The sequence below is a fragment of the Pristiophorus japonicus genome, chromosome 15, assembly GCF_044704955.1.
Source record: "Pristiophorus japonicus isolate sPriJap1 chromosome 15, sPriJap1.hap1, whole genome shotgun sequence".
Classification (NCBI taxonomy): Eukaryota; Metazoa; Chordata; class Chondrichthyes; family Pristiophoridae; genus Pristiophorus; species Pristiophorus japonicus.
This window is the reverse complement of record NC_091991.1, coordinates 167,590,495-167,613,033: the sequence shown is the minus strand read 5'-3', so window position 1 is coordinate 167,613,033 and position 22,539 is coordinate 167,590,495. Positions and strand designations below refer to the sequence as shown.

At 43.3% G+C, this 22,539-nt stretch overlaps 1 protein-coding gene across 2 annotated transcripts in view; it reads left to right on the top strand.

Annotated features, from left to right (window-relative positions):
• Positions 1-22,539, top strand: part of wipi2 (WD repeat domain, phosphoinositide interacting 2) — a 60,355-nt gene that overhangs the window by 10,500 nt on the left and 27,316 nt on the right. For both annotated transcript variants that reach the window (XM_070901283.1, XM_070901282.1), the window contains exon 2: positions 20,770-20,852. In XM_070901283.1, coding sequence (XP_070757384.1) covers positions 20,770-20,852 — 83 coding nt within the window. The remainder of the gene's footprint in view (positions 1-20,769; positions 20,853-22,539) is intronic.

Below are 22,539 nucleotides of genomic sequence, written 5' to 3'. Positions count from 1 at the left end.
CGACCTGAAATGTTAGCTGTTTCTCTCCGCAGGTGCTGCCCGACCTGCTGAGTGTTTCCAGCACTTTAATTTTATTTAAAATTAGGATTGATGTGAAAAGATTTTGAGAAGGTAGCCACCACTTGGGGAGAATGCAGGCTTCGTGCACTGAAATGGATTGCTGATCGAGCAAGTGTTCTAGTGGTGCAAGCAGAGCTGTATCTTCAAACCAGATCCTTTCCATTATACCATTTAGATATTTGTTTTAGCTAGGTTAATTACTGTGAATTTAAATTGGGATTCTGTTCGCAGTACTTTGTCTTTGTGTGAAAGCAAATACTCAGACACCATTTTTTAGGGTAAGTGGCCCCACTCTGTTTATGTCCTTGTCTGTAAACACAACCTAGTTAGGTCAAGCTTGTTTGGTTAATGCAAACTCACCACAGTGGGGACAGATGCTAACTAGTTGCCTGTGACTGCTATAACCATGGTGCCATGCCACATGGAAATTCCAAAGAGTTTTGTTTCAGGCTTGGCCTCGTAAACAACTTTCCATCCAGCAAGGGAGATAGAAAGATACTTATTGCTGGCCCGTTGGCTTCAAAGGAGGATACTGCGTGTGATAGGGCATCTGGAGTGTTGAAAACCTGCTTAGATGCTATAAATGCGAATGACTTTCCCTATTTTGCAGTTCAATGTTTGGTCTCTGTGCAGAAGGCAAGATCGTTCACCTCACCCACATACAGAGAGATACAAGGATGTTGTTCCATTTATTGGATTGTTTTATTTTTAACGCTTGGGACTGTTTTATAAGTATTCATAGTGTTAGTATATTGCTTCTGTGAAATCCTAATAGATAAACTTGATTTTCAATTTTACCATGAATGATACATTATATTTACTATCTGAGAGGTCAGGAGCAGTAGGGTGGGGGCAACTGTGCAACCTCTTGTGATGCATCTTGGTGAAAAGGGACATTGTTAATTCTGTGGCATCGTACTCATATTCACAGCACACACAAAGTTGCAAGTTTCAGGTTCTAGGGGGATGTGGGTTTGTTTATGGAAACTTCAATTCACTGTGAACACAAAGTGGGGAGAAAGCCCACATTGTAACAGTTCCCCTTTCCTTGACTTGGCAGGTTATAAGTTAAGAAGCTTTTATTGGAGGTTGAATAATCAACCGCTCAGCTTGTTTTCAGTTTAAATACTTGGTTATTTAGCCCAGTCGGAAATTGCACTGCTGTTTTAATGTTTGTGCGGAGTTGTGATGTGTGCAGTCTGGCTGACTGGCTCTGTGAAGCAGCAGGCACCAAACAGATCCCTACTACAGTGTTGTACTGTGCAATTTTAACCACATAATCAGGAATGCCTCCAGATTTTTTTGGTGGGGTTGGCATACTTGACTCCTGTCAACTTGTGTTCATTACTTATGGGAGCGCTGGCAGCTCTCTGGCCTTTTCAGCTGCTTACTGCGATGGATTAGTATTCCCGATCATCGCTCCAGCGCAGTAATTGGCTGATGAGATGTATTATAATGTCAGCAACAATGAACTGCCTGATTCTGTACATCAGGTTCCCAGCACTGCAAAATACAAAAGATGCCAGTTGTATAGTGCAAATAACATTAGTTTTGTGTGTATGGATGCCTGTGATTTTTGCTGATATAAGATTGTGCATTGTGTGAATATAATACATACAATGGGACAAAATTGAAATCAGAAAAGTGGTTTAGTTTTGAAGAGCTTTAAGAAAGGAAGAATTTTCATTTATATAGCACCTTTTGCATTCTCAGGATGTCTGAAAGTGCTTCACAGTCAATGAATTACTTTTGCATTGTAGTCATTGTTGTCATGTAGGTAAATGCGGCAGCCAATCTGCAATCTGCAAACTGTAAACTTCATTGAGATGAATGGCCAGTTGATCTGTTTTTGGCAGTGTGGGTGAGGGATGAATATTGGCCAGAGCACAAGGAGAACTCCCCTGCTCCTCTTCAAATAGTGTAATTGGGATCTTTTAAGTACACCTGGACAGGCAGAGGACACCTTGGTCTAACATTCCATCCCTTGGTTTAATATCCCACCCCGAAAGGTAATGGCTGGTAATTTTCTCCGAGCTGCTCCTGCTCTGAGGCTGTAATTTCACTTCCACCAAAGTTATGGTGGTTTAGCGGGAGCAACTCTGAGGAAATTCTCAGCCAATATCTCTGACAACGCAGCTCTCCCTCAGTATTGCACTGAAATGCCAGTCTAGTGAACCCACAATCTTCTAACTAATTAATATGATTTCATTAATATAATAAATATTCATATTCTGCATTATATAAAAATGCTCAAAGCACTTCATACAATGAGTTACCTTTTGAAGTGCAATGAGTATTCCCCCTAGCCAACTAATTTTCTTAATCTGGGATCTGCTTTGCATCTAACTGCTTGACTAAAATTAATGTTTCCTGCATTTGACCATGCAGGCAAGAACAAATCAGTTGGTAAATAAAATATAACTGAATCCTGCAGCTTCAAATTTAAACCTAAATTTATTCTTACTCTTCCCAGGAATTCATTATTTTATACTCTACTGGCTTCTTGTGTTCCAACTTCAAGAACCTTGCCTGGTTTTCAAAGACTTTGCTGTTTGAACATTCTGCCTTGCATCCTTGACACATCCTCAGCTCCTCTGAACCCACGTCCTCCCTTCCTCCCTTCCACTATTGGTGGTGATCTTTCAGGCACTCCACCACTGTGCCCTAGAATTTTCTCCCAGTCCTGCTTTCTCTCTCTCCCTGCTTCCAAAGAAAGTCCTTCTATTTGACTTTGCCTTTGATCTAATATATCTCTTCCCCCTCACTCTTGGCTCCTTCTGGCTTGATACTCACTATTTTGTTGCCCGCTGTTAAATACTCCGACATTTATACTGTACGAGGAGCATGCTATTCAAGCTCGTATTGATCAGGAAAATAATCTGTGGGAATCCAATGGACCATTATTTGAGAGTGCCTCCTGCTGGATTAATTGATAAATATTACAATGGTCATCTGTGGATACCCTCCCAACTGGGGAAGATATTGTAGCTGAATGCACTGAAGAAAAAAACTTGCTAGGTTCTTCAGGCTCGAGTTTAGAGGGGACATCTCTATCAGGTTTTCTCGAAGAATGGATGGAAGGATCTTGTCCAATTTTCAGGAGCAGATGAGAATGGAATAGCTGTTTACTAGGTTTTGGGAGAAAGGGATTTTGAGATAGTTGTCTTTTAATGAGTCTAGAAACATTAATAATTTGAGAAATTGCTGGCAATGTTTCATATTCCACCCTTGCCCCCCCCCCCCCTTCCATAGCCAAGGACACGGGTATTAGAATCTAGTACAGTTGGCATCAGCTGTTGTTGTTTCCAGGAACTAGGGCCATAACAGCATGTTTAGGAAGCCCTGATGCATTCAAATGCTCTCTGCAGAGGGAGACCAATTATAAATGATGGGTTTGGATATATTAAATTAAGAGCAAAAATTTTTATTAATATATAAGCACAGTCAGTATCACTGTGGTTGAGGAAGATGGGCATTCTTTTTTTCGAAGTCAGTTTTGTTGGCGCTGTTGACACTCGCAGTGGTTTTAGTCTGGCCCAATTCGTTGCCATACTATGACGATATTATATTACAGATACTAGTTTGAGACCTCCACCTGCCTGGAGTGATGCAGAGCCAGAGCATTGAATTATATACTGCCAGGTAAAACAGAGCTCTGTGAATGCATGTTTACAACCATGCACAGAGCTTTTCTGGTCAGTTTTGAAATGCTGTTTAAATTCTTAATGCTATTAATGAAGATGCAGCAAGTTGATGTTTTACTAAAAGTTAGGATTAAAAAAGTGTGTTTGCATAAGTTGTAATTACCTCCATGAAGTCATCTTGTAACACTTGAAGTTGGATTTGATCCCAGAGACTTTACCTGAAGTATGCTACAAACTATGTATAGATACGTAGCTACTCAATTGAGCCAATAGGAAACCTCTTTTTTTCACATTGCTGTAATGTGGGCCTCGTTTATTATTTGACTAAAGGCAACACATCATTGAAGCAAACAGGAATGCAGAACAGGTCAATCAGCACATGAAAGGGAAGAATGAGTTCATGTTTCGTGGTGGAGACTCAAGTGAGTTTGAACTTACCTGGAGAGTGGTGAGAATGTGGAACTTGCTGCCACAAGTAGTTGAGGCGAAGAGCATAGATGCATTTAAAGGGAAGCTAGATAAGTACACGAGCGAGAAAGGAATACAAGATTATACTAATAGAGTTAGATGAATTAAGATGGGAGAAGGCTTTTGTGGGGCATGGACCAGATGGGCCGAATAGCCTGTGCTGGAAAGTCTCTGTAATTCTATATAAAACTGCTTCACACTGGTGCAAAATGTACCGTATAACCGGGCTCGTAGTGTCATTTAGTTTTTGCTTAGTTTTGAGGTAAAGTCGTGTCTGGTTGATGGTAGTTTTGTGGTCTTATTGATTTGTGGTTTGTAAAATGTGACTGGGCTCAGGACATTCCCAGTTTGGTCTGGGATGGGTGGGGGGCGAAGATAACTTACTGAAGAATTTTGGCACCCATCCTTGAATTGTGTTTCAATATTATAGCACTCATTCTCCATTTATTATCTTCTGTCATCTTTCCAGCAAAATACGCAACTGACTTCCCCTTCAAGGCTGCACAGTCTCAATGCACAAGTTCTCTTGGTCACTTGTGATTATTGTTGCACTTTCTATAGTTCTGTCACTTACCACAAATTAACATTGCACAGTTAGTACTGCAAAACAACCCGGTGCAACAGCCGCTTCATGCTATTGTCACAAACTGGCCTTTTTTTGAACTCGAGTGGGGGGGGGGTTAAAGAACATCTTCTCCACGCAGTTGAGTAGCAAAACACGCACTCATTTTATTTTGCCTCCGAACGGATCAACAATTGTGCTGTGAAGAGTTACGTCATTCCAAGTCGTGGGAATGTGGTACTTGTAAGCTATCGGATCTCTTTAGTTATTTATTATTATTATTTAGTTGATAACGTCACTGTTTAACAGCTTCCAGTCAAGGAGCTTGTATTTATCTTCCTGTTTTTTTAGTCATGTCCTGTATTTTAGGTGAGGCCTTGAGATAAAGCTGCAATTTTATCCAAGACTTACGAAAATGAGCCTTGTGTGTTCGTTGCTAGCTGGCCTTTTGCACAGTTTTTGTTAATTTTGTCTGATAGGTCGCCTCTTCCTTATGCTCTTCCTAGCTTTTATAGTTTAAACATTTTAAATAAATATAGTTCAATGTATTTCTGGGTTGTGAGAAACCTATTCCTGTCGTAATTTTACATGTTTTTGGTTCCAATACTTGAACTTTTTTTTTATTGATCTGTGTGTGTATTCTGATCCTCTTTCCCCCCCCCCCCCCCCCCCGCCCCACCCCGCCACAACACTTCTGTTCTCCTTGGATCAGAGAAGGCTAAGAGGAGATTTGATTGAGTTGCTTAAATCATAGAAACATAGAAAATAGGTGCAGGAGTAGGCCATTCGGCCCTTCTAGCCTGCACCACCATTCAATGAGTTCATGGCTGAACATTCAACTTCAGTACCCCATTCCTGCTTTCTCGCCATACCCCTTGATCCCCCTAATAGTAAGGACCTCAACTAACTCCTTTTTGAATATATTTCTGTTGTAGAGAATTCCACAGGTTCACCACTCTCTGGGTGAAGAAGTTCCTCCGCATCTCGGTCCTAAATGGCTTACCCCTTATCCTTAGACTGTGACCCCTGGTTCGGGACTTCCCCAACATTGGGAACATTCTTCCTGCATCTAACCTGTCTAACCCCGTCAGAATTTTAAATGTTTCTATGAGGTCCCCTCTCATTCTTCTGAACTCCAGTGAATACAAGCCCAGTTGATCCAGTCTTTCTTGATAGGTCAGTCCCGCCATCCCGGGAATCAGTCTGGTGAACCTTCGCTGCACTCCCTCAATAGCAAGAATGTCCTTCCTCAGGTTAGGAGACCAAAACTGTACACAATACTCCAGGTGTGGCCTCACCAATGCCCTGTACAACTGTAGCAACACCTCCCTGCCCCTGTACTCAAATCCCCTTGCTGTGAAGGCCAACATGCCATTTGCTTTCTTAACCGCCTGCTGTACCTGCATGCCAACCTTCAATGACTGATGTACCATGACACCCAGGTCTCTTTGCACCTCCCCTTTTCCTAATCTGTCACCATTCAGATAATAGTCTGTCTCTCTGTTTTTACCACCAAAGTGGATAACCTCACATTTATCCACATTATACTTCATCTGCCATGCATTTGCCCACTCACCTAACCTATCCAAGTCGCTCATGTAGGATTTAGATACAGTAAATAAAGAGAAACGGTTTCCAGTGGCTGAAGGGTCGATAATGAGAGGGCACTGATTTAAGGTGACTGGCAAAAGAACTAGAGGCGACATGAGGGAAAACTTTTTTTATGCAACGAGTGGTTAGGATTTGGAATGCACTGCCTGATAGGGTGGTGGGTACAGATTCAATAGTAGCCTTCAAAAGGGAATTGGATAATTACTTGAAAGAGAAAGAGCGGGGGAGTGGGACTAACTGCATCGCTCAACGAGATCTGGGTGTCATGGTACATCAGTCATTGAAAGTTGGCATGCAGGTACAGCAGGCGGTGAAGAAGGCAAATGGCATGTTGGCCTTCATAGCGAGAGGATTTGAGTATAGGAGCAGGGAGGTCTTACTGCAGATGTACAGGGCCTTGGTGACGCCAACCTTGAATATTGTGTACAGTTTTGGTCTCCGAATCTGAGGAAGGACATTCTTGCTATTGAGGGAGTGCAGCGAAGGTTCACCAGACTGATTCCCAGGATGACAGGACTGACCTATGAAGAAAGGCTGGATTGACTAGGCTTGTATTCACTGGAATTTAGAAGAATGAGAGGGGATCTCATAGAAACATATAAAATTCTGACGAGATTGGACAGGTTAGGTGCAGGAAGAATGTTCTTGATGTTGGGGAAGTCCAGAACCAGGGGTCACAGTCTAAGGCTAAGGGGTAAGTCATTTAGGACCGAGATGAGGAGAAACTTCTTCACTCAGAGAATTGTGAACCTGTGGAATTCTCTACCACAGAAAGTTGTTGAGGCCAGTTTGTTAGATGTATTCAAAAGTGAGTTAGATATGGCCCTTATGGCTAAAGGTATCAAGGGGTATGGAGAGAAAGCAGGAAAGGGGTACTGAGGTGAATGATCAGCCATGATCATATTGAATGGTGGTGCAAGCTCGAAGGGCAGAATGGCCTACTCCTGCACCTATTTTCTATGTTTCTAAAGAGCCAGCACAGACTTGATGGGCCGAATGGCTTCCTTCTATGCCTGTATTATTCTAAGATTCTTGTATAAATCATTCTAGTATTTGGCATAGTTCTAATGAGTGGTGTATCATCCGTGTGCAGGTTTTCATTCTTGATTTCCTTAAAGATGTGTACGTCTTCCTTGGCTGTGTTCTTTAGTGTCCTGTTGCAGTCTTGCAGGTTCTGGCATATAATCTTGTTGCTCTTGTGCAGTTTATCCATATGTTTTTCCTGGGGTCCCTCAGTAGTTTGTCTCGGGCAGTCTTTTCCTGTCTGTGGCTGTAAAGCTTTGAGTGTCTTTTTTTTGTTAGGATGCTTTATACTATTTGTATTTTATAGGGTTTTCTCCCTAAAATTGTCCAACTGAAGATTAAGTTATAAAATCTGAAAATTTCCGATCCAAGTTTTTTGTATTTACATTGTTTGAAAAAAATAAATACTTGCAGAGTTTTGAAATACATCATGCTATATAAATGCAAGTGTGGCGAATGTAGTTAAGTCGGCAAATGCTACAGTTATTCTGAAGCATCAGTGTCTCTCAAGCAGCACCGAGGCGAATGGCCGATTAGCCTGTTGTTTATTATTGGTACTGGTTGAGGAAGGGACATTAGCCAGGACACCAGGATAACTTCCTGCTCCTCTTTGAATAGTCCCATGGAATTGTCAACGTGAAACTGAACAGGTCTTTGTGTGAAGCCATTAACAGCCAGCTACTTGGTGTCTCCTGAAGAAATCGCAAGTTTCCATGATGCCATAATCCCTCCTTTTAACCCTTAATATACTTTATTTTCTTCCTTCTTTGGTGTCTTCCCCTCTCCCCCTTTATATCGCTGCACTGCTGCTGGCTCCTGATAGGCGGGTCGTGTGCTGTCGGTAGCAACACGCATGCAACACCAAGAACTAACGCCTCACCACTGACCCAGCAGCAGAGGTCCTTGGCTTCGACCTCCCTCAAAGAAAGTGGACAGCACTCGACCCAATCCGCATAGGACGATGCGGCCACCTGCTCCACAAGTGGAAGATGAGGAACTACCCTGAGACCCAGACAGTAGAACATGTCACATCAACTCGTCCACTAAGATCAGTTGTGGGAGGCACCTCATTTCTCCATTTGGCATCTCCGGAGGTCATTGAATGGATAGCCAAGCTGGACATCTAAGCTTTTCCCCTCATACAAAGCAACACCAAAATAAACTTTGCACATTTTCTTGAGGCTGCTGGCCAGGAAGAGACATTTTTTTTAACCGAGTCTTTCTGCCGCCAGCCTTCTCAAATCTGTCAAGTTTACTTTGGTGTTGCTGTTGGCTGCGTAAGAACCATGCACTGGGTCCATGCAGTAATATCACGCCAGTACCGAAATATCAAACCAGCTGTACAGATAAGAAACGTAGCTGTGTGTGGTGAATGAACCTGTATGCTAATAATTCATATCTGCACCATAACTAAGACTGCCTATTACTACCTTCATAACATCGCCCGACTCCGCTGCGCCTCAACTCAGCTGCTGCTGCTGAAACCCTCATCCATGCCTTAGTTACCTCCGGACTTAACCATTCCAACACGCTCCTGGCTGGCCTCCCACATTCTACCCTATGTAAATTTGAGGTCATTCAAAAATCTGTCCATGTTCTAACTCTCTCGAAGTCCCATTCACCCATCACCCTTGTGCTCGCTGACCTACATTGGCTCCCTCATTAAGCAACACCTTCATTTTAAAATTCTCACCCTTGGTTTCAAATCCCTCCATGGCCTCGCCCCTCAGAGTAGGAATCGCAGGATAGCTCAGATGAATACGTGGCTTGAGCAGTGGTGCAGCAGGGAGGGATTCAAATTCCTGGGGCATTGGAACCGGTTCTGGGGGAAGTGGGACCAGTACAAACCGGACGGTCTGCACCTGGGCAGGACCGGAACCAATGTCCTAGGGGGAGTGTTTGCTAGTGCTGTTGGGGAGGAGTTAAACTAATAAGGCAGGGGGATGGGAACCAATGCAGGGAGACGGAGGGAAACAAAATGGAGACAAAAGCAAAAGACAAAGGAGATGAGTAAAAGTGGAGGGCAGAGAAACCCAAGGCAAAAAACAAAAAGGGCCACTGTACAGCAAAATTCTAAAGGGTCAAAGTGTAATAACAAGGCAAGCATGAAAGCTCGGTGCCTCAATGCAAGGAGTATTCGGAACCCAGGAGAGGGCTCTGAGCTAGTTAGAGCGGGTGAGAGCTCGGATGAACAGGACCCCAAGAAAGAATGCAAAAGGCAGGAGGCAACAGAGCAGAGTAGCACTGGGGTAAGTGTAAACCACAAGGTGATAGGAAGGGACAATATGTATGAATATAAAGGGGCTGCAGGAGGGGTCAAAACTAAAAATCATGGTTTTAAAAACTAGTATTAATACACTCTACCTAAACGCACGCAGCATTCAAAATAAAGTAAATGAGTTGACGGCACAAATCATTACAAATGGGTATGATTTGGTGACCATTACAGAAACGTGGTTGCAGGGTGGCCAAGACTGGGAATTAAACATACAGGGGTATCTGACAATTCGGAAGGATAGGCAAGAAGGGAAAGGAGGTGGGGTAGCTCTGTTAATAAAGGAAGATATCAGGGCAGTTGTGAGAGACGATATTGGCTCTAATAAACAAAATGTTGAATCATTGTGGGTAGAGATTAGAGATAGTAAGGGGAAAAAGTCACTGGTGTGCGTAGTTTATAGGCCCCCAAATAATAACTTCACGGTGGGGCGGGCAATAATCAAGGGAATAATGGAGGCATGTGAAAAAGGAACGGCAGTAATCATGGGGGATTTTAACCTAGATATCGATTGGTCAAATCAAATCGCACGGGGTAGCCTTGAGGAGGAATTCATAGAATGCATACGGGATTGTTTCTTAGAACAGTATGTTACAGAACCTACAAGGGAGCAAGCAATCTTTGATCTGGTCCTGTGTAATGAGACAGGAATAACAAACTATCTCCTAGTAAAAGATCCTCTCGAAATGAGTGATCACAGTATGGTTGAATTTGTAATTCAGATTGAGGGTGAGGAAGTAGTGTCTCAAATGAGCGTACTATGCTTAAACAAAGGGGACTACAGTGGGATGAGAGCAGAGTTGGCTAAAGTAGACTGGAAACACAGACTAAACGATGGCACAATTGAGGAACAGTGGAGGACTTTTAAGGAGCTCTTTCATAGTGCTCAACAAAAATATATTCCAGTGAAAAAGAAGGGCGGTAAGAGAAGGGATAACCAGCCGTGGATAACCAAGAAAATAAAGGAGAGTATCAAATTAAAAACCAATGCGTATAAGGTGGCCAAGGTTAGTGGGAAAATAGAAGATTGGGAAAATTTTAAATGACAGCAAAGAATGACTAAGAAAGCAATAAAGAAAGAAAAGATAGATTATGAAAATAAACTTGGGCAAAACATAAAAACAGATAGTAAAAGCTTTTACCGATATATAAAAAGGAAGAGAGTGACTAAAGTAAATGTTGGTCCCTTAGAAGATGAGAAGGGGGATTTAATAATGGGAAATGTGGAAATGGCTGAGACCTTAAACAATTATTTTGCTTCGGTCTTCACAGTGGAAGACACAAAAACCATGCCAAAAATTGCTGGTCACGGGAATGTGGGAAGGGTGGACCTTGAGTCAATCACTATCACTAGGGGGGTAGTGCTGGACAGGCTAATGGGACTCGAGGTAGACAAGTCCCCTGGTCCTGATGAAATGCATCCCAGGGTATTAAAAGAGATGGCGGAAGTTATAGCAGATGCATTCGTTATAATCTACCAAAATTCTCTGGACTCTGGGGAGGTACCAGCGGATTGGAAAGCAGCTAATGTAACGCCTCTGTTTTTATAAAAAAAAAAAGGGGCAGATAAAAGGCAGGTAACTATAGGCCGGTTAGTTTAACATTTGTAGTGGGGAAAATGCTTGAAGCTATCATTAAGGAAGAAATAGCGGGACATCTAGATAGGAATAGTGCAATCAAGCAGACGCAACATGGATTCATGAAGGGGAAATCATGTTTAACTAATTTACTGGAATTCTTTGAGGATATAACGAGCATGGTGGATAGAGATGTACCGATGGATGTGGTGTATTTAGATTTCCAAAAGGCATTCGATAAGGTGCCACACAAAAGGTTTCTGCAGAAGATAAAGGTACGTGGAGTCAGAGGAAAATGTATTGGAGAATTGGCTGGCTAACAGAAAGCAGAGAGTCGGGATAAATGGGTCCTTTTCGGGTTGGAAATCAGTGGTTAGTGGTGTGCCACAGGGATAGGTGCTGGGACCACAACTGTTTACAATATACATAGATGACCTGGAAGAGGGGACAGAGTGTAGTGTAACAAAATTTGCAGATGACACAAAGATTAGTGAGAAAGCGGGTTGTGTAGAGGAGACACAGAGGCTGCAAAGAGATTCAGATAGTTTAACTGAATGGGCTAAGGTTTGGCAGATGGAATACAATGTCGGACAATGTGAGGTCATCCACCTTGGGGGGGAAAAAAAAACAGTAAAAGGGAATATTATTTGAATGGGGAGAAATTACAACATGCTGCGGTGCAGAGGGACCTGGGGGTCCTTGTGCATGAAACTCTTTTTGGAGTTCACCTGCAAAACATAAAACATTAAACTGTGCCACCCGACCTGGGTGACACACCAGACATTTACAAGGCCCTTTTTTTCCTTTTTTTGGTTTTTTTTTGCACTAAAATCAAATTTTTTCCAGTGCCCCCTATAAAAGGGGAGGGGGACACTAAAAGCACCGGCAATTAAAACAAATTAAACTTTAAAACGTAAAATCAAATTAAAATTTGGTTGCCGGGCGTGATGATGCACTCCAGTCCCTCCGGTGCCCACCTCTCGCGGAAGGCCGCGAGCGTACCGGTGGACACCGCGTGCTCCATCTCCAAGGACACCCTGGACCGGATGTAAGAGCGGAAGAGAGGCAGGCAGTCAGGTTGAACGACCCCCTCGACCGCCCGCTGCCTGGACCGGCTGATGGCACCCTTGGCCGTGCCCAGGAGCAGTTCCTTGTGCATGAATCCCAAAAAGTTAGTTTGCAGGTGCAGCAGGAAATCAGTAAGGCGAATGGAATGTTGGCCTTCATTGCGAGAGGGATGGAGTACAAAAGCAGGGAGGTCCTGCTGCAACTGTACAGGATATTGGTGAGGCCGCACCTGGAGTGCAGTTTTGGTCACCTTACTTAAGGAAGGATATACTGGCTTTGGAGGGGTTACAGAGACGATTCACTAGGCTGATTCCGAAGATGAGGGGGTTACCTTATGATAGATTGAGTAGACTGGGTCTTTACTCGTTGGAATTCAGAATGATGAGGGGTGATCTTATAGAAACATTTAAAATAATGAAAGGGATAGACAAGATAGAGGCAGAGAGGTTGTTTCCACTGGTCGGGGAGACTAGAACTAGGGGGCACAGCCTCAAAATACGGGGGAGCCAATTTAAAACCGAGTTGAGAAGGAATTTCTTCTCCCAGAGGGTTGTGAATCTGTGGAATTCTCTGCCCAAGGTAGCAGTTGAGGCTAGCTCATTGAATGTATTCAAATCACAGATAGATAGATTTTTAACCAATAAGGGAATTAAGGGCTACGGGGAGCGGGCGGGTAAGTGGAGCTGAGTCCATGGCCAGATCAGCCATGATCTTGTTGAATGGCGGAGCAGGCTCGAGGGGCTAGATGGCCTACTCCTGTTCCTAATTCTTATGTTCTTCTGTTCTTATGTTCCCTATCTCTGTGATCTCTTCCAGCCCCACAACCCCCAGAAATGTCTACGGCTCCTCTAATTCTGACCTCTTGAACATCCCTGATTTTAATCGTTCCACCATTCATGGCCATGCCTTCAGCTGCCTGGGCCCTTAACTCTGGCTATCCCTGCCTAAACCCCTCTCTCACACACTCACACTCACACTCTCACTCTCACTCTCACTCACACTCTCACTCTCACTCACACTCTCACTCTCACTCTCACTCTCACTCTCACTCTCACTCTCACTCTCACTCACACTCACACTCACACTCACACTCACACTCACACTCACACTCTACCTCCACCTCTCTTTCCTCTTTTAAGACGCTCCTTAAAACCGCATTCTTGATAATTGAACGTCTGAATGCACACAAGATCCCATAATGCTATACATAACCGTGCCCATGCGTGAACCCATATAATTCTCGAAGATTTCCCAAAGGAACCCATAGGATTTTGATTCTGAAAGCACGCAAGTGCTTTGTCGGTGTGTGGTCAGTGATATTCTTGGAAGTGCTTCCATAATTCAGTTCTCAGTAAAGGGGCGCAGCAGGTGTTCACTGGTCATTTAATACAAATTCCCACCAAGTCATTTATGAATCTACTGCTGATCTGTTGCTAGATTTCCAGCACTTAATTTTGAACCTATTTCATCCCCCATGGCTGGAACAAAATGCACACATTCCACTGTCTAGCTGTGAAAGCAAAAAGACATGTGAACTCTTTGAGTAGCCTTTTCAGCTTTATTTTCTAACTTTATTTAGATAGATCTTTTCATGACCATTGCAAAAATAATCTGTATATTTTAACAGTATTTACTAGCTATATTGTTTTGATTTTGCCCTTATTTGCTGACTCTGGGATTCTGCCAGTGTCTGAATGTAACCAGCCAGTAATCTGCGAGTGTGTCGGAAGTGAATGAAAGGTCAAAACATGCCTTTATTCCCAATCTTTCCCTTTCCTCCTGTGGGGACTGTGCCTCACTTACACTTGGTGCCAGCCTATTGCCCAGGCTGAGCCAGGTAATCATTCCAAATTTTCAATATTTGGAAATTGTGATACCCGTGTCAAATATTCTCCCCTTCCATCAATTTCCCCATCTCATATACTGAGGTACCATTCTATAAGCACCACCTGCTGACTATTACGACTCCCTTATTCCTGTGTGAGCCTAGAGAGTAAGCATTGATAAGCTATTTGACCATGGAGACATCACAGACAAACCAACCCTGTCACAGACTGATGTCCACATAACAGTGGAGAGCTGTTGGGAGCAGGATGATGTCTGATTTTCTTTTAAACACCTCCCTACTCTGAGGCACTCTGGACCTTCCCCAACTTGTGTGCCATTAAGTTAGGGTTGAAGTCGGAACAAAGCTCTCGATCCTTGATTTTATTAAGTAATGGCCTGGAATTTGCGGTTCTAATGATGGTGAAACTGTCAGCATTTACCGTCATTACAACTGTGAAATTGATAGCGACTTCTGGCAATCCGCACGTGCGCAGTTAAACACGGAAATCCCGATGTTGCTGTCAGTCACTCACTGCTCCTCCACAGGGTGCGCTATTACTCCCCGCAGCCGGCAATCAATTGAAATCACTGAACTGACGAGAATTTTAGCTTTTGCGGCCTAATATCACTGTTTTAAACCACCCTCCCCCCCCCCCCCCCCCCCAAAAAAAAAGTTAAGCCTTGTTCAATGAGGTGTAAACTGGGTCTTTAACAGTGTACTGAGGCAGAACTATTGAACAACTGTTCTGGCCCTGAAAAACTAATTTTATATTTGTGGAATGTTAACTTTTACCATTTTGATAAAAATTCCATGGTTTCTAATATAATAAAAATGTAAAGTTTGTTGATATTTCAGTTTCCTTCTTAATCTCGTGTGTGTCCCAATCTTTATTTCGCTCACTGTAAAATGATTTAAAAAAATTACGGATAATCAGTGCATTTTACTTCTTGGTTTGCTGTCTGAGAATTCTTCAATGCAATTGGCTGCTTAGCCAGCTTAAACATAGAAACATAGAAAATAGGTGCAGGAGTAGGCCATTCAGCCATTCGAGCCTGCACCACCATTTAATATGATCATGGCTGATCATTTTTGCAATTTTAGTACCCCATTCCTGTTTTCTCTCCACACCCCTTGATCCCTTTAGCCGCAAGGGCCGTAAAGGAATATATCAACGAACTGGCCTCAACAGCTTTCTGTGGTAGAGAATTCCAAAGGTTCACAATTCTGAGTGAAGAAGTTTCTCCTCATCTCTATCCTAAATGGCTTATCCCTTATCTTAGACTGTGACCCCTGGTTCTGGACTGCCCCAACATTGGGAACACTCTTCCTGCATCTAATCTGTCCAATCCTGTCAGAATTTTATATGTTTCTATGAGATCCCCTCACATTCTTCTAAATTCCAGTGAATATAAGCCTAGTCGATCCAGTCTTTTTTCTTATGTCAGTGCTGCCATCCCGGGAATCAGTCTAGTGAACCTTCACTGCACTCCCTCAATAGCAAGAATGTCCTTCCTCAGATTAGGAGACCAAAACTGTACACAACTGTCACCAAGGCCCTGTAGAACTGCAGTAAGACCTCCATGCTCCTATACTCAAATCCTCTCGCTATGAAGGCCAACATGCCATTTGCCGCCTTCACTGCCTGCTGTACCTGCATGCCAACTTTCAATGACTGATGTACCATGACACCTAGGACTCGTTGCACCTCCCCTTTTCCATCTGTCATCATTCAGATAATCTGCCTTTCTGTTTTTGCCACCAAAGTGGATAACCTCACATTTATCTACATTATACTGTATTTGGCATGCATTTACCCACTCATCTAACCTTTCCAAGTCACCCTGCAGCCTCTTAGTATCCTTCTCGCAGCTCACACTGCCACCCAGCTTAGTATCATCTGCAAACTTGGAGATATTACATTCAATTCCTTCGTCTAAATCATTAATGTATATTGTAAATAGCTGGGGTCCCAGCGCTGAACCTTGCAGTACCCCACTAGTCACTGCCTGCCATTCTGAAAAGGACCCGTTTATTCCTACTCTTTGTTTCCTGTCTGCCAACCAGTTCTCTATCCACGTCAGCACATTACCCCCAATACCATGTGCTTTAATTTTGCACACCAATCTCTTGCGTGGGACCTTGTCAAAAGACTTTTGAAAGTCCAAATACACCACATCGACTGGTTCTCCCTTGTCCACTCTACTCGTTACATCCTCAAAAAGATCCTAGTAGATTTGTCAAGCATGATTTCCCTTTCATAAATCCATGCTGACTGAGACCGATCCTGTCACTGCTTTCCAAATGCGCTGCGATTACATCTTTAATAATTCATTCCAACATTTTCCCCACTACCGGTGTCAGGCTAACTGGTCTATAATTCCCTGTTTTTTCTCTTTTTTAAAAAGTGGGGTTACATTAACTCCAATCCATAGGAACTGATCCAGAGTGTTGTAAAATGACCACCAATGCACCCACTAATTCTAGGGCCACTTCCTTTAAGTACTCTAGGATGCAGACTATCAGGCCCTGGGGATTTATTGTCCTTCAGTCCCATCAATTTCCCTAATACAATTTCCTGACTAATAAGGATTTCCTTCAGTTCCTCCTTGTCGCTAGACGTTCAGTCCCCTAGTATTTCCAGAAGGTGATTTGTGTCTTCCTTAGTGAAGACAGATTCAAAGTATTTGTTCAGTTGGTCTGCCCTTTCTTTGATCCCCATTATAAATTCACCTGATTCTGACTGCAAGGGACCTACATTTGTCTTCACTAATCTTTTTCTCTTCACATAACTGACTGCAAAAGCGTCTATAGATTTTATGTTCTCTGCAAGCTTACTCTCATACACTCTTTTCTCCCTCCTAATTAAATCCTTTGCACCCCTTTGCTGAATTCTAAATTTCTCCCAGTCCTCAGGTTTGCTGCTTTTTCTGGCCAATTTATATGCCTCTTCCTTGGATTTAACACTATCCTTAATTTCCCTTGTTAGATACAGTTGAGTCACCTTCCTTGTTTTATTTTTCTGCCAGACAGGAATGTACAATTGTTGAAGTTCATCCATGTGATCTTTAAATGTCTGCCATTGTCTATCCACCATCAACACTTTTAGTATCATTTGCCAATCTATCCTAGCCAATTCACATCTCATACCATCGAAGTTACCTTTCTTTAAGTTCAGGACTCTAGTCTCTGAATTAACTGTGTCACTCTCCATCTTAATAAAGAATTCTACCATATTATGGTCACTCTTCTCCCAGGGGCCTCGCACAACAAGATTGCTAATTAATCCCCTCTCGTTACACAACACCCAGTCTAGGATGGCCAGCTCTCTAGTTGGTTCCTCGACGTATTGGTCTGGAAAACCATCCCTTATGCACTCCAGGAAATCCTCCTCCACCGTATTGCTACCAGTTTGGTTAGCCCAATCTATATGCAGCTTAAAGTCACCCATGATAACTGCTGTACCTTTATTGCACGCATCCCTAATTTCCTGTTTTATGCCATCCCCAACCTCACTAGTACTGTTTGGTGGTCTGTACACAATTCGCACTAGCGTTTTCTGCCCTTTGGGGTTTCCCAGATCTACCTATACAGATTCCACATCATCCAAGCTAATGCCCTTCCTTATTATTGCGTTAATCTCTTTAACCAGCAACGCTACCCCACTTCCACTTCCTTTTCCTTTCTTCCTGAATATTGAATACCCCTGGATGTTGAATTCCCAGCCTTGGTCACCCTGGAGCCATGTCTTCGTAATCCTAATTACATAATATCTGTTAACAGCTATCTGCGCAGTTTATTCATCCACCTTATTACAAATGCTTCTCGCATTGAGACACACAGCCTTCAGGCTTGTTTTTTTTAACACTCTTTTTGTCCTTTTATAATTATGTTGTAATGTGACCCATTTTGATTTTTGCCTTTGATTTCTCTGCCCTCCTTTTCTACCTTTTGCTTCTGCCCCTATTTTACTTCCCTCTGTCTCCCTGCATAGATTTCCATCCCCCTGCCATATTAGTTTAACTCCTCCCCAACAGCACTAGCAAACATTCCCCCTAGGACATTGGTTCCGGTCCTGCCCAGGTGCAGACTGTCCGGTTTGTACTGGTCCCACCTCCCCCAGAACTGGTTCCAATGTCCCAGGAATTTGAATCCCTCCCTCTTGCACCATTCCTCAAGCCACGTATTCATCTTAACTATCCTGCTATTTCTACTCTGACTAGCACGTGGCACTGGTAGCAATCCTGAGATTACTACCTTTTGAGGTCCTACTTTTTAATTTAACTCCTAGCTCCCTAAATTCAGCTTGTAGGACCTCATCCTGTTTTTTACCTCTATGCACCACGACAACTGGCTGTTCACCGTCCCCCTCCAGAATGCCCTGCATCCGTGACCCTTACGTCAGGGAGGCAACATACCATCCTGGAGTCTCGATGTGGCCGCAGAAGCGCATATCTATTCCCCTTACAAAAGAATTCCCTACCACTATAGCTCGCCACTCTTTTTCCTGCCCTCCTGTGCAGCAGAGCCACCCATGGTGCCATGAACTTGGCTGCTGCTGCCTTCCTCTGAAGAGTCATCTCCCCCAACAGTACCCAAAACGGTATATCTGTTTTGGAGGGAGATGACCGCACGGAACCCCTGCACAACCTTCCTTCCACCGCTCTGCCTGATGGTCACTCGTTCCTATCTGCCTGTGTAACCTTTACCTGCGGTGTGACCAACTCACTAAATGTGCTATTCACGACATCCTCAGCATCGCGGATGCTCCAGAGTGAGTCCATGCGCAGCTCCAGTGCCACAGTGCGACCTGTCAGGAGCTGCAGCTGGACACACTTCATGCACACATAGTAGTCAGGGATACTGGAAGCGTCCCTGACTTCCCACGTATCTCAGGAGGAGCATGGCACGGGTCTGGGCTCTCCTGCCATGACTTAACCCTTGAATTAACTTAATTTGCCAACAATGCCAAAGGTTACCTACTGATAAGAAAAGAAAAAGAAAACAAAAGAGATTGATGACATCACTGTTGCTGGACACTGGAGATCCCCTAGAATTGGTGCCAGAATCAAATTAACGTCAGGAAAGGTGAAATCTTTGCGGGTAGCTTTCTTCGCGGTCAGCGGCGATGTGCCATCACTTTGCCGCTGACCACAAAATCAGGACCATTATATATTTACCACTTGTACCATTGAACTAGTTTGGTTGTGGAATGTGACAAAATGAAGAAATCCTGTCATGTAGCTTTGTAGACACCAGGTTTGATAAAACTGGCTATAGCCAGAATCTTGTCTCCCATTTAACTTCATGCAGATGTTGCAAGTTTCGTCGGTTGTCTGCAAAATCCGAGGGAGGATCCATGGTACTTTCGAGCAAACACAGGTTGTGGGATTTCATAGAATCATAGAAATTTATGATACAGAAGGAGGTCATTCGGCCAATTGTATCTGTGCGGCCGAAAAACAGCTATCCAGCCTAATCCCACTTTCCAGCTCTTGGTCCATAAGTTACGGCACTTTTAAGTGCATATCCATGTACTTTTTAAATGTGATGAGCATTTCTCCCTCTACCACCCTTTCAGGCAGTGGGTTCCAGTCCCCATCACCCTCTGGGTGAAAAAAGTTCTCAACTCCTCTCTAATCCTTTTACCAATTATTTAAAATCTATGCCCAGTGGTTATTGACCGCTCTGCTAAGGGAAATAGGTCTATCCTATCCACTCTATCTCGGCCCCTCATAACCATATACACCTCAACCATGTCCCCCCTCAGCCTCCCCCGCTCCAAAGAAAACAAGTACAGCCCATCCAATCCCTCCTCATAGCTAAAATTCTCCAGTCCTGGTAACATCCCCGCAAATCTCCTCTGTATCCTCTCTAGTGCAATCACATCCTTCCTGTAAAGTAATGACCAGAACTGTACCGAGAACTCCAGCTGTTGTTTAGTTATGTGTATGATGGCTAGTTTTTTTTTCCAAATCCAGGACATCGTAACTTTACTTGAGGATATTTAAAGAACTGTACTGTTCAAGTCTGGGAGAGTCAGTTTGAAACTGCCAAGAGATAAAGTTCGAGCAGCACACTTCCTGTATGTAAGAAATACAAGAAGTGTATGTGCATAAAGGTTATTTACAAATGAAGGTCTTGGCATTTAGCTTGAGATCTTTTGTTGTTTAACTTTCAAGTACCTAGATACATATATTTACTGCAGAAATATTTCTATGTGCTATAATGTGATTCACTTATTCATCTTTTGTTAAGTAAATTCGCTTAATCATTTAAGCCTAAAACAAGGTCTGATGTGATGGTGTATCACTTATCGAGGATGAGAGAATGATTTATGGAGGCATAGAATACTTGCAGCTACTAAAATAATTAGCGGAAAGGTTGTTCTGTTTATTATGCTGGGGAAGTTACTGAATGCTAATCTAGATATCAAGCCTAATTATTCTTAAAGGCAGCTGTGAGAGTGAACCAAGATACAGGGGCTGAGAAAAAATGTGGAGACCACCCAAATATGTAACAGGAAAAGTCCTCTCCTCATCTCTTTAATTAGGTTAAAGTAGCTGTTATTTTTGAGCAGTATGTCGTTGATTAAAACTGACCCGCTTTCAGTTCCCTATTGAGAGTAATCTTTCTGTTTTTATTTTTAACAACAGGTCCCTCGCTGTTGGCACCAAATCTGGCTACAAGTTTTTCTCCCTTTCATCGGTGGATAAATTGGAACAGATCTATGAATGCAGTAAGTGACCCAAATTGGATTGTGATTGTCCAAAACACTTGTCAGATCGCAGTGTAAATGTAAAAATTGCATTGTTTCTCATTACTGTACCATTGTAATAAAAGCCCAATTACCCACCTCGAGGGATATATTCTCTTTCTGGATAGTGGAAATGGTGGCAGTGAGTTAATTAGACCATTCCAGACATGCTGTGTCAACAAAGTTCTCATTGTGGGGGGGAGGGGGGGGAAGATGCCAAACGTAACCAACAAAATATTCTTTTTAAATAGGCCTCTGTAGAAATTGCAACCATTGCATTTTACAGAAGTTTGTGGGCTTGGAGGGTGGGGCTGAAGTGGTTGTGGGAAGATGAATAAAATTTGTCTGCTTCTACCTCCATCACATCGCCTGGCTCTGTTCCTACCTCGGCCCAACTTCCCTTGAACCCTCATCTGTGCCTTTGTCACCTCATTCTGGCCAGCCTCACATCTTCCACACTCCATAAACTTCAGTACACCCAAAGCTTTGCTGCTTACATTCTATCCCGCATCAAGTATTATCCCATTCCCTCATCAACCCGTCACCTGCCCTCACTGAGCTACGTTGATTTCTGGTCCCATATTGCCTCAAATTTAAAATTCTCACCCTTGTATTTAAATCCCTTTAAGACTTGGGCTTGTTCCATCTCTGTTACCTCCTCCAGTCCCACAATCCCTGCAAACAATAATAACTTGGATTTATATAGCACCTTTTTAATGTGGTAAAATTTCCCACAGTGCTTCACAGGAGTGTATTCAGACAAAATTTGATACTGAGCCACATTTCCCCAATTGGCCTGGGTTTTTATCTGTTTTTTGCCTCTCCCAGGAGATCACGCGACTCCAGTTGGGGTGGAGGGTAGAATGTTTCAGTGCAAGGGGTGTCGCAGTTGTGTGGGGCGGACTGGTTGGGCTGGGTGCTCTTTACCTTTCCGCCATTGTTCATTGTTCATAGGTTGATATGTAACCTTCAGGGCTGCTGACCAAGGGCCGTGTGGCTCTTTGTCGGCCGGCGCGGACACGATGGGCCGAAATGGCCTCCTTCTGCGCTGTGAATTTCTATGTTTCCATAAGGAGATATAGGACAGATGACCAAAAACTTGGCCAAAGAGGTAGATTTTAAGAAGCGTCTTGAAGGAGTAGAGGGATGTAGAGAGACGCTGAGGTTTAGGGAGGGAATTCCAGAGCTTGGGGCCCAGGCAGCTGAAGGCACAGCCGCCAATGGTGGAGCGTTGAAAATCGGGGATGCGCAAGAGACTGGAATTGGAGGACGCAGAGATCTCGGAGAGTTGTAGGGTTGGAGGAGGTTGCAGAGATATGGAGGGCCGAAGGCATGGAGGAATTTGATAACAAGGATGAGAATTTTAAATTCGAGGAGTTGTTAGACCGGGAGCCAATTTAGGTCAGCAAGCACAGGGGTGAAGGGTGAACTGGACTTGATGCGAGTTAGGATATGGCCAGCATAACTCTGACTCTTGCCACTGGTCTGCATCAGTTAGTCCCAGATTAAGGTTCAGCATTAATTTTTAGATGCCGAATAAAGCTTCAGTTTTGCCCAGCAGTGCATTTTTACCCCAGTCGACAAAACACCCTCCTACATGATTCTTGCATTTCCACTTATACTAAATTTCCCTCTGGCTTCTCTGAATCAAATCTGTTAGTTCAGTTGA